At 39.5% G+C, this 17,659-nt stretch overlaps 2 protein-coding genes across 2 annotated transcripts in view; one reads left to right on the top strand and one right to left on the bottom strand.

Moving 5' to 3' along the window:
- Positions 1 to 1,431, bottom strand: part of LOC134187747 (fumarylacetoacetase-like) — a 7,484-nt gene extending 6,053 nt beyond the window's left edge. The window contains exons 1-2 of the mRNA XM_062655898.1: positions 1,342 to 1,431; positions 1 to 101 (exon numbers count right to left, since the gene is read on the bottom strand). The exon at positions 1 to 101 is cut by the window's left edge and continues 10 nt beyond it. Of these exons, the coding sequence (XP_062511882.1) occupies positions 1 to 101; positions 1,342 to 1,422 (182 nt within the window). The 5' untranslated portion in view covers positions 1,423 to 1,431. The remainder of the gene's footprint in view (positions 102 to 1,341) is intronic.
- Positions 1,432 to 3,741: 2,310 nt separating this feature from the next.
- Positions 3,742 to 4,803, top strand: LOC134188296 (uncharacterized). The gene has a single exon (XM_062656491.1). The coding sequence runs from the start codon at positions 3,742 to 3,744 to the stop codon at positions 4,801 to 4,803; it is 1,062 nt and encodes a 353-aa protein (XP_062512475.1).
- Positions 4,804 to 17,659: the final 12,856 nt, after the last annotated feature.

Raw genomic sequence — 17,659 nt, 5'->3', positions numbered from 1 at the left:
ACGTTTCTATTTCGAGAAAGCACGTCTCCAGTAAACAGCTCAGAGATTGCAGACACATCAACAACATGGTCGCCTATTGCCACACCAATACGATGCCGGCCCTAACACAATCACACAAGCACACAATTACATATGCACACATACATTCTTATTCATACATAGTGATGTAGAAGAAATCACAAATAAAATAATTATATTAATTAAATTTGTTTTATTTTATTTTATATTTTATTTTAATATTAATTAGGCTGCTATGTTTTGTTGCATTGTTAATTTAATTAAATTAACACAAACAAATGAACAAACAAATGGAGAAATACACAATAAAACAAACAGAAAGAAGACAAACATAATAAACAAATCTAATAAGCAAACAAACAGACAGACAACCAGACAGACAGACAGACAGACAGACAGATAAACAGACTGACAAAGAGACAAACAGCCAGCCAAACAGACAGAGAGACAGAGAGACAGAGAGACAGACAAATAAACAGACAGATACACAGACTGACAAAGACACAAACAAATAGCCAAACAGACAGGCAAACTAACAAACACAGAAAGGACAAACAGAAAGACAGACAGACAGACAGACAGACGGATGGACAGACAAACAAACAGACAGACAGACAGACAAACAGACAGATAAACAGACTGCTGACAAAAAGACAACAAAAAACAGACAGGCAATGTAACAGACACAGAGAGGACAAACAGAAAGCCAGACAAACAGACAGACAGACAGACAGACAAACAGAAAGCCAGACAGACAAACAGAAAGACAGACAGGCAAACAGACAGACAGACAAACAGACAAACAAAGAGGCAAACAAACAGACAAACAGACAGACAGACAAACAGATTTACAAGAAGACAGACAAACAAACAGACAGACAGAATGACAAAGACACAAACAAAGAGACAAACAGACAAACTTACAGACACAGAGAGGACAAACAGAAAGACAGACAGACGGACATACAAAAAGACAGACAGACAGACAGACAGACAAACAGACAGACAAACAGACAGACAGACAAGCAGACAGACAGACAGACACAGACACACACACACACACACAAACAAACAAACAAACAAACAAAGAGACAAACAAACAGACACACAGACAAACAGACATACAAAGAGACAGACAAACAAACAAACAAACAGACAGACAGCCGCATCACAGTCTGATGTTTGAAAAAGTATTTAAATATGATTTGACAAACAAACAGACAGACACGTGGGCGCACACACAAACAATCCAGCTAGCTAGCAAACTCACAGCCTGAAAAAAACACACAGACACAGACATGCACCAATGCAGTACTCTCTTACGTCTGACTGCAAAGAGAAAATGCCATACGGCAAATTGTGTATCGAGAAGTCGCTCTGTGGAGTGTACGGCACAAAAGACATCTCAAAGAAGTTCCCGTATAATCACGTGATTGATGTACGAGCGAAGCGAGTGGACGTTTAAATAGACTTGTCACCAGACTCACGTGAGCCTGGCAGTGTCGGTTCCCGGGAGGCTGAAAGTTTTATACGGGAACCGGACATTTCCAGGCTCACGTGAGTCTGGGGACGATGCTACGTTTAGACACGCAATTGAAACTCTTTACAGCTATATGTCGTCTGTAAGCAATGATAGCATTTTCGCCAAGTGTTACGAATTTAGATGCTAATTTGCTAGACTCGTGTCTTGTCGATTTTTTTTGCGCTACGTATTTTGCTACACCTCGTACTCTAGCTGTCACGTGTGCATGAAATCACGTGGTTTCTCAAGTTTAGTAATCCAATAATTCACACGTAGACAGCCCCTTCTCATTTATCCGCCTACTAAAAATAGAAAAGGGAAGGGCTGGCTACGTTTTGTCCAATTATCTGTAGAGTTATTACATACGGGACAAGAGTGTCACTTTCGGCACGTAATATGGGCATGTTCCTGTCTAAATGTAGTAGTTCTGAAAAGTGTAGGTTTTATGCTCTTATATTATCTAGATATATATAAAGCTGTGTGTGTGTGTGTGTGTGTGTGTGTGTGTGCGTGCGTGCGTGCGTGCATGCGAGCGCGCGCGTGTGTGTGTGTGTGGATGTGTGTGTGTGTGTGTGTGTGTGTGTGTGTGTGTGTGTGTGTGTGTGTGTGTGTGTGTGTTCGTGATACGCGTCCACGTTTCTTTTTAGTCCGTTCGAACCAAAATTGGCACGCACACTCGGCACACAAGGAAGAAGGTTTGCGTAAAAAAATATAAAAAATTACCGGGTACCCTCTCCAGGGATCGACCCCACGTAAAATTTCTCGATGACGTAAACGCTACACATTCCAGTTCATTCGAACACACGCCCACACCAATCCTGACGTGCCGTCGTTCTTCGCAAAGCTTTGAGCAATCGAAGATTTGTTGCCAACTCGTATACATTGAGACCTCTAGCTAGAATCAAGTCCAGTGTACATGTCATCTACTGACAGACTTCACAACTGAATTGAGTCACATGCAGAGTGTCATTTGCGAATTAGTCTAGAAATACAAGAGTCTGAGATTATTGCAAATAGTGTCATTATATTAATTAATTAATTAAGCATAGAAAACATTGTCTCCGCCCTTTGAACGCTTTTTGTATACAAAGACAAAAAATTACGATAAGGTTGTACAACTTCCAAAGGAGGAGATGAAGTTGCGCGTTCCTGTTTTGATGACTTTCGACACACTCACAATGTTTGTTTCCGCAAACCCACGCACCTTCAACATTAGATAAACACTAATGCCAAAACTCTATGCATACATAAACACATACATGAACACATACATATATACATACACATATACATACATATACATACATGTACATACATATGCACATACGTATATACATATACATACATGTACATACATATGCACATACATATATACATATACATACATATACATACATATATACATGGTTTATATTCATCTCGAGGGGCGTGTCTGTGACCTCTGCCTATGTACAGCTAGTACAGCGCAGGATTAAAAAGTCGCTAAACACTAAACTAAACAGACAGTAAGAGTCAAAACTAAAATAAAAGAAAAAGAATTAAAGATATTACTAGTTTTACACAAACAGGTCAGAGTCCATCCAACAGTCTGAATCTCTTCTACACCAGATTGCAAATGATGTGCTAATGACAATTCTGCACATTTTTCTGAATAGGAAGTTTGATGAAGGCGTGCTGAATCTGAGGAACCGCAATATGGGTTCAAAGCTACTGCAATCTACCAGGCCTCTTGACCCAACTTGTAAAGTGTGAAGTTGAGCACTCCACCCAGCTCGTTTACAGGCAGATACCAAGTTGCTGTATTTATTTTTCTTGTATTCGGACGAGGTGGTAAAGTTCTCTTCAAAACACATTGTCGATTCCAGAAGACTAATCTCTTTAGTTTTCTGGCACCATAGGATGATGTCAGGGCGAAGTGATGAGTTGAAAGACATTTGTTCCAGCAAGTACAAACTAAGTGAGTAGTATTGGACAATCTTTTGGTCAGGCAATGGTAGGTAACAGTGGTTTGTCTAGTTTATACGTCTCCAGAAGCGATCACATCAAGATTTTGGCGAAACGCATTGTCTAGGCAATTGAAGACAGCAATCTCTTTCATTGCTATTGATGAAGTACATCTGATCGAAGAGTGGGGGTCTAGATTTAGACCTTCTTACAAGGAACTAAGTTTTATTCGTTCTTGCCTGCCTACTGTCCCAATTATGGCTCTCTCAGCAACAGCTCCACTTTTTCTTATTACTTCTGTAACCCAACATTTGAATATGCCTGACTATGTTCTAGTATCTGGATCTCTAAATCGTCCAAACTTATATTTTTCTTTGGATTCATTCACCTCTATTTCGTCAGTCTTCCACTTGTTAGCTTCTATGTTGTCCTCTGTAAAGTATTCTAAAGATATTCCAAAAACTCTTATATTTTACAGATCAAAGGATGTTTTGTATAAAGTGTATATTCATCTTGTGTACAGCTGCAGTAGTATAACCAGGGGTACAGAAGGACAATACCATGCCACAATGACACTTGAGGGGCGATCTCAACACTATGGAGAATTCAAGTGTGGCAAGCAGCGAGTCATGGTAGCTACTAGTGCGTTTGGCCTTGGTGTGGACATTGATGACATCAGTGAAGTTATTCTATTCGGTTTGCCAGACAGTGGATCTGAGCTTGTGCAACTTGCTGGACGTGGAGGGAGAGATCTACTAAGGTTGTGCCTTGTTCGGTTTGTGGCACACTCTCAGGACCGTAGGCTATCAGTGTGCAACAACGAAATTGTGACTCTTGCCTCAAATAAGGTCTGTTTGAGAAGAGTTCTTGTTTACAAGATTTTGCAGTCAGATGAGCCATTATCTGATAGTGATTTGTGCTGTTCCTTCTGCAATGCATCTGATGAGCGACCTCATATTTTTCAGCCAGAGGTGGATTGCACCTTACCACTTTCTCCTATTCCATGCAGATCTGCACCGTTGAGATCACGTCGTGTTGTTGCTGGTCAGAGAGGTGCTTTACTTAAACTTAGAAGGACGGCAGGTGGTACAAGATACAGAATGAGAGGACTAGATGGGGTCTTATCCATGTTAGTGATTGATGAACTAGTAAAAAAATGTAATAAGATTCGATCAGAAAATAATGTTAGGTCAATAGAAGTTGTAAGGGACTTCAGTTTAGCAGTTTTTAAGTTAATTGAGTTTCACATTCCTTGCACTATAGCCAATACTAGTAGTGATGGTACAAGGAGCACTTCAGCTTGTTTTCACTTCTTTTGACATTTAGCTCAACCAAATATAATAAAAAATAGAAACATGAAAATAGAAAATAAAAAATGAAAAATGAAAATCAAAAACGAAAAATGAAAATATGAAAAATAAAAATAAAAATCTGCTCACCGAATTAAGGTTTTTTAGCAAAATAATTGAATCTGTTTGACAAAAAATTGAAAAATAAAACATAGAAATTAAAATTTAAAAATTGAAAATTAATATTTGAAAATTGAAAATTGAAATGGCCGCAAGGGTCACGGACCACGTAGCCATGTTAATATCAAAACCAATATCTATATAAAAATTAGTGACGAGAGCATCAACATTTTTTTCAACATAAACATTTCAAAATTATGAAATGTTTTACAAACTAGCATTTGAAAATTACATGACAAGTTAATATTAATGTTGCATTTCTGTATCTTGCTTACAAAACGTTTGTATCTCATCGCTAAAATAGTTGTCACGAGATTTATTAGAATCATTGACGTAAACAGCCACAAAACGGTGTTGGCGTCTAGAGATCTTCTTGATCTTGATCTCGTGTTCCGCTTTCTTTACGTTATCACAGATACTTTTATCTCCTAATTCCTCAGTAGACATGTTTTTAGAAGACACAAGGTAACTTTTATCATTGAAGATAGCACAGAGAAAAAATGTTTCGCTGCTGTGTAGAATCGAACGGTTGCTTTTGACGTATAGAAACTTTGTCGTTGGTTTGCTCTGTAAGAACAGTCGATTATCAACGTGTTCATGATTTGTTGTTGCTGTGGTTGTTGTTGTTGTTGTTGTTGTTGTTGTTGTGTGTGTGTGTGTGTAAATAACAACATTGTTTAGATACTCACAGATAGTGTTAGCTGTTTGTTGTCTTCCATTGCCAAGTACTTTCCTCCAAGTGTTTTCCAGTATTTGTGTTTGCCGTCAGGTTCGTCATCGGGTTGATCATCAGAAAATAGAGATTGCAGGGTAATGGGATGTTGATTAGGATTTTGAAAGGAAAGCGATGAACGGTCGTCTCCGACTGTGAGAACTTTTTGAATTCGTGAGTCTGCCATTAGTGCTTTGTAACGCGTAACACAAACTTTGTGTTTTGTCTGTTTAAATAATCGAATTTACAATATAAAATACAAATGTGGCAAAATTTGTACGATAGATGCAGGTGTGTATGTGTGTGTGTGATTGTGTGTGTGTGTGTGTGTGTGTGTGTGTGTGTGTGTGAGAGAGAGAGAGAGAGAGAGAGAGTGTGTGTTTGTGTCGAAGGTAACTTACCGCACACGCATTTGTCCATCCAAAATACAAGCTCGACAATGAGACGAAAACTAGAAGAAACCGTTTCCAGAACACAAAACTACTGCTGCATAATCTTGCCATCTTTTATGTAATTCGTCTTCACTATAGTTGCGGTCTAGACACTCACAACTCTTGCTCTTTGGTTAATGGTCAAACTCACGAGGACGACGTTTTTATATGACCCTCTACAGCAACATCCCCAATGAAAATGTGGAAACTACCTCTAGTGAGAGGTCACCTTTAGCTAATTAGAATATGACTCCCCTGCAAGTTCCTAGCTCGGTGAAAAGGTAATACCCAAGAGAAGCTACTTAATTTACATACATCTACACAATGTATATGCAAGTCCCGCCCATGTGCACGGTGCAGCTTTGGAGGCGTTTACTATCAAGCTTTCCTTTACGTCTGACCTGATTGAGAAGCCACGGACGTAAGAAGCCTGAGATGCATGTACTAATAGATGCGCGTCAAGCGTGCCAGTCACGTGTGGGTGTAATCAAATATAGTTACAGTCTATTTGGTTAAACTTTTGGTTAAGACAATCAGAAGTACAAACAACTGGAACCGGCGACGAAACCGCAATAATTTCAGAAGGCGGACCTCTGACACCTAAACTGGCTTCTAACGACAATCGATGTGTCGTGCACTCAACACCGAGCTTGCGGTCTGTGCAGCCCCATGCGTATCACATCGATTCCAGCTGCTCCTGCAACGAGAGACAGCCGTTAGGGCCTATATAGTTTGTGTATCAAAATTTCTAGCGACTTTGTGCTCCAACTAATAGTCTTTAAGGTACGTTTCCATATCCTGCACTCTTTCGGTTCAGACTTGTGGTCTCTCTATTTCCGTCATCTCTAAGACTTCCTCATTATAACATCTATAGTTGGCTCTAGACTAGAACTACACTTCCTATCGTAATTTCCTAATAAAACGGATTTTTTGGAGATGAAAACAAGAGCAGTGGCTGGTATGCATAGTAAAGATAGTTTATTAAGTTCTATGGGAAGTGAGAGCAAAGTAACACTAGAGTTTGACGTTTGCTTTCTTAGAATTTCTACGATTTCAGATAGCAAAAACGCAACTGCTAGTCTACATATAGACGTAGGCTGTCCGCTTCTCTACTCTTGTCTTGCTCGTGTTAGGTTAACTAGATAGTGGAAGAATTCTAAATTAATGAAGAAATGAACAAGACCAAGAAAGCATTTGCGTGATTATTGCTACAATTGGATGGTATTATCCAACAAATGGCATGGCATTTTAAGGGCTTGCTGCGTTGACTGATTGTTTCCGTACGAAGGAAGTATACTAGGAAGGAAATTTTTATAGTTGCCATTCAAAAGAGTTGTATGCTTATTGGTCTGCTCAGAAATAATTGCACAATATAGCTATCAAATGTTTTTAATTAATTAAGGTAAAGAAATGGAGCAAGAAGAAGTGGCCTTTATATACACAGAAACATAGAAATACACTAGAGAACAACACAGAATCTATACAGTTGACACGTACAACTACTACTAATGTAACAGCCATACTCTTTAAAAACTTTTTGATTGTACATAATAATTATATATTATTATATATACAATATAGGCACAAAAACGCAATTTGTTCTGTTTTTCTAACCGAGGCGTGTGTGCCGCAGATTGTCGATGCACTCGCGGAATTGTGCGTGCGTGCGTGCGTGCGTGCGTGTGTGTGTGTGTGTGTGTGTGTGTGTGCGTGTGTGCAGTCCTACTAGTGTTTGCTGTCAAACAGTTACACGGATGAGCGTCTCTGCCCGACGGAAGTAGATAACGTTAGGCTTGAGGAATGCTCTTGGGATCTTTTTGTTAATTGCATTTTAATGTACACATAAATAGTGTCCGGTTTACGTCATTCTAGTAAACATCCAAAGTACAGAGTGACTCAGTCTACTACGACCTGGAACGTAATTTACATCTTGCACAACTAGCAGTAATCAAGAGTTACAGTGGCATGCATGACGATATTTGTAAAGTATTTCAAATATCCTCGTTATAAGTTGGTATAAGCAACTAGTTCTGACTTCTTCCGTTGCTACTTACTCAGATGTCCCACAGCGGTGTAAGAGTAACGTCGTCAGCTGAAGAGCAAATTATTGCGAATGTGAGAGAAACTTATTGATTCTGAAAAAGAAGGCCGAGGTGGATGTCGCATAGTCCTTAACAAGGTCACTTCATGAGATGCTGCTATTCGGTTTGAGGAGAGAACATTATACAGTGTATATATAATATATGCAGAGTCTACAAGGAACGCACATCACCACATGCATGCACCAAAAGAGAAAGCGATACACAAAGTCAAGTCTCCACTAACGTGGATGCATGGTTTTGATCGCTCCGTTATTAGTAGCGCTGTCTGCCAAATATAAGAGGAAAAATAATACAAACTTCTCGTTAGATTTCAACAGAAATGAGTGTTTCCATCAGGTAGAACAACCCTTCATTTACTGTTGAAAGATTGGGATTCAACTTCATCAAGAGAGACGGTAAAATATATTTTTACGAACGAAGAAACACCATACAGCAGTGGCACCAATACCTGAGGAGGATCAGGCAGTCCAGAAAGGAAGAACGACCCATAATCAATTTCGACCACACATGATTCATAACGACTTCGAGGTTACAATAAAGGAAGTGGATGGATTCCTGGAAACGACCATGTGGAAGAGGCCAGCGTTTGATCATATTGCATGCTGGCAGGCTGGAATGAGAGTTGGATCCGTATTGTTAATCTTATTTTCCACTCCCAACAGACAACGTCGAAATGAATTCTCAACATTTTGCGAAGGGGCATTCCATTCGACGACAAAGATCTCAAACGGGATCTCTTCACAAAAATTGAACAGTCTGCATGCATGCTTCAAATTGAAATCTTTATCTATTCTACAGATGAAGAAGCTGTCTGGAAAAGGCCGTATTCGCTCACCGGTAGCACACTGTAAGTTGAATCCGATAGAGCTGGTCTGGTCTAACGTCAAACGATACACAACAATCAATTGTAAAACATATAAATTGTCAGACCTCAAACAACTGGTACCTGCACTTTCAAGCAGAATTACAAGCCAAACACTAGCTGTCATCATGTCCTGAAGGAGGAAGAGAGAGAGAGAGACGGACCAAAAGAAAACTGGCTGGAAGAATTCGTCATTCCTCCTGCATCCGTCCGTGGTGAGTATGACATTGTCATCGTCGTCCAGTTGTGCTGTGTCTTTGTCATATTCATTCTCTTGGTTGTTTTCCACGTTCCAATTCTCACGATTTTCTTCAGTAACTCAACTAGGAGTAGATGAGAAAGGAGAGGACGATGATGTGGAAATTACTGAAGCATATCGTGAGAATGAGAATGTGGAAGACAACGAAGAGGATGCAGATGACGAAACACACCACAACTGGACTACGATGACAATGTCTCTATCTACGCACGAACGGATGCAGTTCTAGCAGTAGGAATGACGATGACGTTGTTAACGTTTAATTAATTTGCGGCGACACCTGTATAGCTTGTAATACACTATCAATGTAAATTACTATCAATGTAAATGTCTGTTCCCCATAAGTGTGAACTTTGAAAATCATCAATATCTCCGCTGTTTTTTGGACTTTCGCGATGATCTTGGTATCGTTAGAAACCGCTAGGTCTGGCATTTCTGTTTATCAAATTATCTAAGCCTTTCCTACAAGCGAAACGGAAGGATAATACTTGTGCATATCAAACACAAACGGGTGGAGCAATGGTTATTATCCAATTATGTTGTAAGACCAACGGATCAGCGACAGGAACCATTGAAGATAATTGGTGTAACATGGTCCAACTGGAGCAGCTCTTAGTGCTCTAATGAGCACACCTGGTGTGACTTTTACTTCATTACTCACTTCCGAGTTTACGGAATAGATAGTAGTTATAGGTGGTTGCAGAAAACTTTGATATGAAGACGTTTTATCGCTTGCTTTCCTGCTAGATTAATTAACTTAAACAGCTCATTCATTAGTCTTCACGAGGCACTGCATGGGATGATTTTTTTGATCTAGTCTTCTTGTCCAGAACCGCATTGTGGTGACTACTTCGTAGCTTGGAACATTTCCGCAAGCTCTTTCCGGTTAACAAAAAATATTATAATTTATGTGTACAGGTCCAAACAATAACGCCAACCGCTTTCCTACGGATTAGGCTTCAAAGGCGGCGTAAACAGATACTGAATTTAACCAGACCTAGCGCGCGTTAAACAATTTGGTCAGTTCTCTATACAACTTTAAAATTTGTGACACCCGACATGACGATTACACATGCGCACTAGCAGCTTGATGACCTCAAATACCTACCTTGCAACACACTGTGCTAAAACTTTATATTAACTATTTAATCACATATTCTTAGACTGGAAGTACACACTATAAATTACAAGCAAAAGTTCGTGGTTTTGAAAAGTGGCCGAAGAGGCCTAGCTAAACGTTGTAACAAATTTGATATCAAACCACCTGCACATATTATAAATAAGTACAGAAATCAAGTTTACTATTTTAATAACATTTATAGAATTTAAAAAGTAGTCCAACCGTCTAGTTATTACAAAACGTTCTATCTCATTACTATAGCGATAGCGACTGTCAGGCAAGCTATTACGATAATAAAGAGATGCAAATCGGTATTTGTGTTCATTATTTATATCAAGCGAAGTTGTACAGTTGGATCCAATACCGAGCAAGCGTCCTAGAGGAGACACGAGAAAAAGTGCCATTTCGATTGATTGCACGTGAAATAATGCGTTTCCAGATCTCCGTGAATGCTTGAGTAGAGAAACTTGGTTGCTGATCTTTGTATGTAATCAAAAGATAGTTTAATTGATACTGTACTACTACAGTACATTGATTTGATGTCGACCAATTGTTCAAATGCTTACAGAATTTGATATTATTAGCTTGTGGTCTGCTCTAATAGAGAAATATTTTTTCGAGTGTTTTTCAGTATCTGCATGTTAGGTCGGCATCGCAAATGCTGTCACTAAAATTGTTTGCTTCATAGAGAATTTAGTGTAATAGGGTGTTTTGTGGCATTCTTTACGAAAAGCCGTTGCTTTGCGTGTCTGACTGTGTGACCTTTACCTCTATAAGTGTGTGCATGTTGATGACTTTGCCATCCCCACTAGTGCCTTGCAACGGTGAATATCGCCAATCTTGCTACAAATCCACTCTTTCAATCTATGAAAATATTAAATCACGTCTACAACTATATCAATAGGTGCAAGACTAGCAAAAATTTTAAACACTGTGAATGGTGTGTGTGTGTGTGTGTGTGTGTGTGTGTGTGTGTGTGTGTGTGTGTGTGTGTGTGTGTGTGTGTGTGTGTGTGTGCGCGCGCGCGCGCTTGTATGCGCCCCCCCAAAAGCGTATTATAGTAATGAAATCTTCCTTACTTTACATCCATCTGCAATTTCGTCACGAAAATTTAGCAAAACGATCGAAGCAAAAACAAAAAACCAGAAACATATACATACATGTACATACATATATGCATACATATACATACATATATACATACATATATACATACATATATACATACATATACATACATATACACACATATACATACATGATGGCTTGGTACTAGTCTGCATGACACAAACGTCATTTTGTCTCGCATTTATAAATCTATAGCCATAGCAGCAAACGCACAGAATCGATATTGTCTGTTGTTTACTCTTGTATGCTGCATATAGACACAAACATACAAGTGTAACCGTTCGTTTCCTGTCTTGCTATGTTGTATTACATGCATGCAATGTACGAAAAACGATACGTAGATGCTTCGTAGCTAGAAGTGCCACTCCCTCGTAAGCAAATGTTGGTCTGTATTGTTTTGTGCTTATACATAGGTTTTCTAGCAATAGAAATTACGAAGTATCTAGCTAGACAGGGTTACTGTTAGTGACTACTCTATTCGACATTTCTCTAGCGCGCGTTACCTAGACCAATGTTGCTCACTTTCGTCACTCCTATTCCTACCTAAGCCTAGAGCTACATGTTGTCAAGTATGGAATTGAAGTGTGTGGAGGTAGACGCGTGTCTGCTGTAGCGAATCTAGAAAATATATGACGAATGCGATTTGATAAAGCTCAACACATGCAGTCTAGTGAGAGACGACGACACACATTTCAGTCACGTGCATTGACGTAGCCATGTCACTATCAAACCAATATCTATATAAAAACTAGTGACGAAAGTATCGACATCGTATTCAACATAAAGCTTTCTAAAAATTATAGAAATGTCTTTACAAACTATAGCATCACTAAAATTGGCATTAATTGTCACGTTCTTATTAACGTTAGGTTTTTGTATATGGTTTACAAAGCGTTTGTATCTCATCGCTAAAATAGTTGTTAGTAGAATCATTAACGTAAACAGCCACAAAACGGTGTTGGTGTCTGGAGATCTTCTTGATTCTGACCTCATCATACGCTATCGTTGTATTGTCACAGATACTTTTCTCTCCTAATTCCGTAGTAGACATGTCGTTAGAAGACACAAGATAACTTTTATCATTGAAGATAGCGCAGAGAAAAAAATTTCCTCCATTTTGTGAAGTAGGAGGGTTTTTTGTGAAGTATAGAAACTTTGTCGTTGGTGTGCTCTGTGAGAACAGTCGATTACAAAACACTCTCATCATTTGTTACTAACAACATAGTTTAGTAAGATACTCACAGATAGTGTTAGCTGTTTGTTGTTTTCAAGTGTCAAGTACTTTCCTCCAAGTGTTTTCCAGTATTTGTACTTGGAGTCGGGGTCGTCATCGGGTTGGTCATCAGAAAATAGAGATTGCAGTGTAATGGGATGTTGATTATCAGGAGTTTGAAAGGAGAGCGATGCACGGTCGTCTCCGACCGTGAGAACTTTATGAGGCAGTGAGTATGCCATTAGTGCTTTGTAACGTACGCCACAAACATATCTGTTCACCTGTTTAATTAAATAGTCGAATTTAGAATAAATAAGAACAAACGCGACAAAATTTGTAAAAGGAATAGCATGCCTAGAGTAAGATGGATCCAGTTGTGTGTGTGTGTGTGTGTGTGTGTGTGTGTGTGTGTGTGTGTGTGTGTGTGTGTGTGTGTGTGTGTGTGTGTTGTGTGTGTGTGTGTGTGTGTGTGTGTGTGTGTGTGTGTGTGTGTGTGTGTGTGTGCGCGCCCAAAATTGTAACAAAGTAATAAAGTCTTTCTTACTCTACATCCATCTGCAATTCCATTACAAAAATTTAGCAAAACCATCGAAACGAGAACAAGATGTCCGCAGTAAACAAAACTCCAGTTGTGTGATCTTGCCATCGCAATTGCCACAAGTTGACGTCCAGAGTCCACTCTTGGTCGTCAGTAGTTGAGACGAATACAGTGTTCTAGCTGTTTATATATACAAACTAGTGAGGAAGTGATGGCATCTGAATAATTATTAGTATGTCACGTCCACGACTGACATATCTAGACCTTTGTATCTACAGTAGCTTAGAAGCTTTTCCTAGGATAACTTGGTTTTGGAACCGGACGATACGCCTTGTTTATGAATTAATCGAAACCGCGGAAGGCAATGAAAAGGGGTCGGAAAGGGAAGCATTGAACCGGAAACAGTCAAAACTGCCAATCAATAAGTAAAGTAACAGCGAGAGGATTGGCTACAAGCAGACAAGGTCGATTTTGTACATCTGCTGTTTGATTATGTACGGTCATACATGCGTGGAAAAAGATAAAAAGGCGTTTGTCTCTTGTAGGCTAAATTTGGTATGAAGCCATACTAAAATTAGATACACTTGAGGTTTAGAAAACCTGGTAGCGGACGAGTATCACTTCCGTTGTTCGAACAGTTTCTAGCTAGTTACAGTTACTATTGGAAGTAACACGGAATTGGAACAAGTCTATTAATTTCCCAGCAGGAGTGATAGGAAAAGTTCCTTTTCAATAGGTACTATTCGATATATTGTCGGGAAAGAAACTTTTAGCTGACCGAAAATTATCTCATTTCGCAAAATCCGTTCGTAATCGAACATTTCATTTCCTTCGTTGCCTGTTATATAACGTCACCATCATTTCTTAGAATTAATGCAAAGAATGAAAATAATCTTGTGACACTATTAAAAATGAAGTGCTCTAGCTACACCTTCAAGTGCTAGTGTTAGCCTCGTCCCCAGACTCTCTCGCGCTAGTCTTGTCCGGTGCCCGTATGACAGTTTCATCTAGACATTCCAATTAGAGTGTCTGGGATCATCCCGCCTACTTCCTGCCATATCTCTTTACTAACTGGTCACTACGCGTCACACCCAACGTCATCAAGTGTCCCATCACTTCAAAATCAAATTAGAGTTAGAACTAATCCAATAAACGTACCACACGGGATGCTATGACCATTGTTTGGTGTTTGTGGCATATCCAGCACTTGCAGACAACTGAAGCATGTTGAAAAGGTAAGTCTATGGAGTGTTGGTGACGTGTGTCGTGTAGGTTTGTAGTCTGAGATCTACAATGGGCGGAGTGATGACCTTCTACGTAGTTCACACGCGCATCTCCTGTGTGGCCACTACCGTTTGCGCGCAGACTAGACTCTGTAGCAAAAAGCGCGCAATGACAAGGGAAGGGGTTGATCTTGACATGAAACTACCGTCTACCCGTCGAGAAGTCTTCGAGTATGAAAACAAATACATCTTTTTGCGAAAGAATAGCCCTGGAAGCTTCAAGTTGACCCTCTAGACGGTAGTTTCATGTCAAGATCAACCCCTTCCCTTGTCATTGCGCGCTTTTTGCTACAGAGTCTAGTCTGCGCGCAAACGGTAGTGGCCACACAGGAGATGCGCGTGTGAACTACGTAGAAGGTCATCACTCCGCCCATTGTAGATCTCAGACTACAAACCTACACGACACACGTCACCAACACTCCATAGACTTACCTTTTCAACATGCTTCAGTTGTCTGCAAGTGCTGGATATGCCACAAACACCAAACAATGGTCATAGCATCCCGTGTGGTACGTTTATTGGATTAGTTCTAACTCTAATTTGATTTTGAAGTGATGGGACACTTGATGACGTTGGGTGTGACGCTGAGTGACCATTTAGTAAGGAGATATGGCAAGAAGTAGGCGGGATGATTCCAGACTCTCTAATTGGAATGTCTAGATGAAACTGTTATACGGGCAACGGACAAGACTAGCGCGAGAGAGTCTGGGGAGGAGACTAGCTAAAGTGTAACCCTTGTTTGTGCTTTACACCTTACACCTACTCACTGTTAGAACTAAAGTGCTCTAGTGACACCTTTCAGTGCTATTACAGTAATTACAGTAATAATTGTCATGTGTATAGCGCTCAACTTCCTAACTTGCAGACTAGGTGTTTGTTGCAAAAACGGATTGCGCCTCGTCGCTGGCTACGCTAGCCGTCCGTTTTCGTCTACGGTGTTACCTTTCTTCTTTGCGAAATGTACACACTGCATTCGTGCGTGATGCCTGCACTACACGTACTGAAAGGAGATTCCTCATGGGTGACAACCACACCGCGGAACATTCACGACCGCCATTTTGAGTCAGGTGATTCTGTCACGTGCTCGTAGAAGAAGACACTCCATCAAATAAAGCATGCGGTCCTCAAAAAGGAAATGGGAAATGGGAAACAATGAATCATATTGGAGTGGCTTAATATGATTGAGTTAGTAGACTAAATAAATGTATAAATAGTAGATTAATCAATAGATTAATCAATTTTAAATTAGAATTAAATTTATTTTAATTAATTAATTTAAGAAATTTATATAGATTAATTAATTATATTTAAAGTAATTCTTGTACTACTAGAACCACAACAAATATGTCACTCCAGTTTGTGATGAGTGAATCACTTGTCGAGACTAGATTGGGTGCATGACCTGATTGAAAACAATCACCTGATTGAAGACAATCACCTGATTGAAAACAGTGTTCTAATGCATTGTTATGATTAGTTAATTGTCTTATATGGATGCTGCTGTTTGTGGCGAGTGGTTCACTTATCCTGACTAAGTTGGGTGCTTCTCTTAACTGAAAACAGTGTCATAGTGTATGGTTAGCAATATAGTTTAGTAACAGTAATTATGACATTAATTAATTAATTACTTGTATGCTGCTGTTAGTGGCAAGTGGTTCACTTATCCTGACTAAGTTGGGTGCTTCTCTTAACTGAAAACAGTGTCATAGTGTATGGTTAGCAATATAGTTTAGTAACAGTAATTATGACATTAATTAATTAATTACTTGTATGCTGCTGTTAGTGGCAAGTGGCTCACGTACCCTGACTAATTTGGGTGCTCCGCCTAACTGTAAACAGTGTACTAACCTAATCTAACCATCCCTAATCCTCCATAACCTCGCATAACTCTGAAAGAAAATGATGAGTACTGGTTGTACCGTGGCTTGCATCATTGATTCCTGACGAATGTCCAGTTCTGTCAAGTTTTAAACACATAACTCTATACACTCTATTTCTGATTATTAGTACTTGCTACCTTGTACTTCGTAACACTGTAGATTGAGCTCATGACTTGTTCATGGGGATGTCTGCAGCACTATCCACTCTCTTTGCAAGACTTTTCTTGTAGGTTGTGCTAACTCCCTTTTCTATTTTTTTGAATAAAAGATGATTGTTAGATAAAAATATGATAGTTATATGTAGATGATTGTTAAATGTTGATGATTATGGTTCAGTATATTTGAAATGAAGTGATAAACGTGTCAGAAACATGTGCAATGTGTGGTGGAGGTTGTTGCTGTGTGCAGAAACATGTGCGTAGCGACATGTTCTTGCAGATTTCTCAACAACGCGCTCGCAAACAGCCACCAAACTCAGCACGGAACTACATCTCCATAAAAGCAACAAAGTTTAGGGCTCATTTTCACGTCTCAGACCGTTCCCTTCGAACAATCACCCCGTAAGTGTCGTCAGAGTCACTTAGATTTGTCTAAAAAATTCATTTTGCGTCCGTTTGGCAATCGGAGGTGCACAAATGTCTTCAAACACAACGTTCTACCATTCTGCCGAGTTACAACCGTTTTGAGCGAAGTTGGTGATCGACCTCAATAGAACAACGGCTGCCTCGAAAGCCTAGAAACGCGTAGTTTGGCAAAAAAACCAAGCCACGAGTAGAAAGGGCATACGTAGACATGTTCACAGCCGGGATTTGAACTCGAAAAGAGCGCGCAGTTAAAAAACATTGCGGTAAAGTGAGGTGTGACATGCGTGGGTGCGGTTATGTTCTACCTTTTAAAATTTTAATGAATTAATAAATTAATTAATTAATTTAGGAGTGAAAAGAAGCAGACAGCGGTTTGCGACCACATGTACCATACGGAACAAACAATGATTGATAGAATCATACGGCTGCGTCCATGGAGCACTTTTTATTAGATATATAGACACTACAATTAAAAACAAATTACAGTAGGACACCACTTATCCGACACTCAGTTATCCGACAGCGGCTTGTTTAAATTGCGAGGCTGTGCGAACGCTAGTATATACGATTCCTGTGCGTACAGTACTGTATCCG

The sequence above is a fragment of the Corticium candelabrum genome, chromosome 12 (assembly GCF_963422355.1).
Source record: "Corticium candelabrum chromosome 12, ooCorCand1.1, whole genome shotgun sequence".
Lineage (NCBI taxonomy): Eukaryota > Metazoa > Porifera > Homoscleromorpha > Homosclerophorida > Plakinidae > Corticium > Corticium candelabrum.
The sequence above is the reverse complement of the archived record's forward strand: the minus strand, read 5'-3'. Positions and strand labels throughout refer to the sequence as shown.

What these genes read in the sequence shown, in the direction of transcription:
- LOC134188296 (XM_062656491.1), top strand. Translation starts at nt 3,742, where the DNA reads ATGGCTCTCTCAGCAACAGCTCCACTTTTTCTTATTACTTCTGTAACC.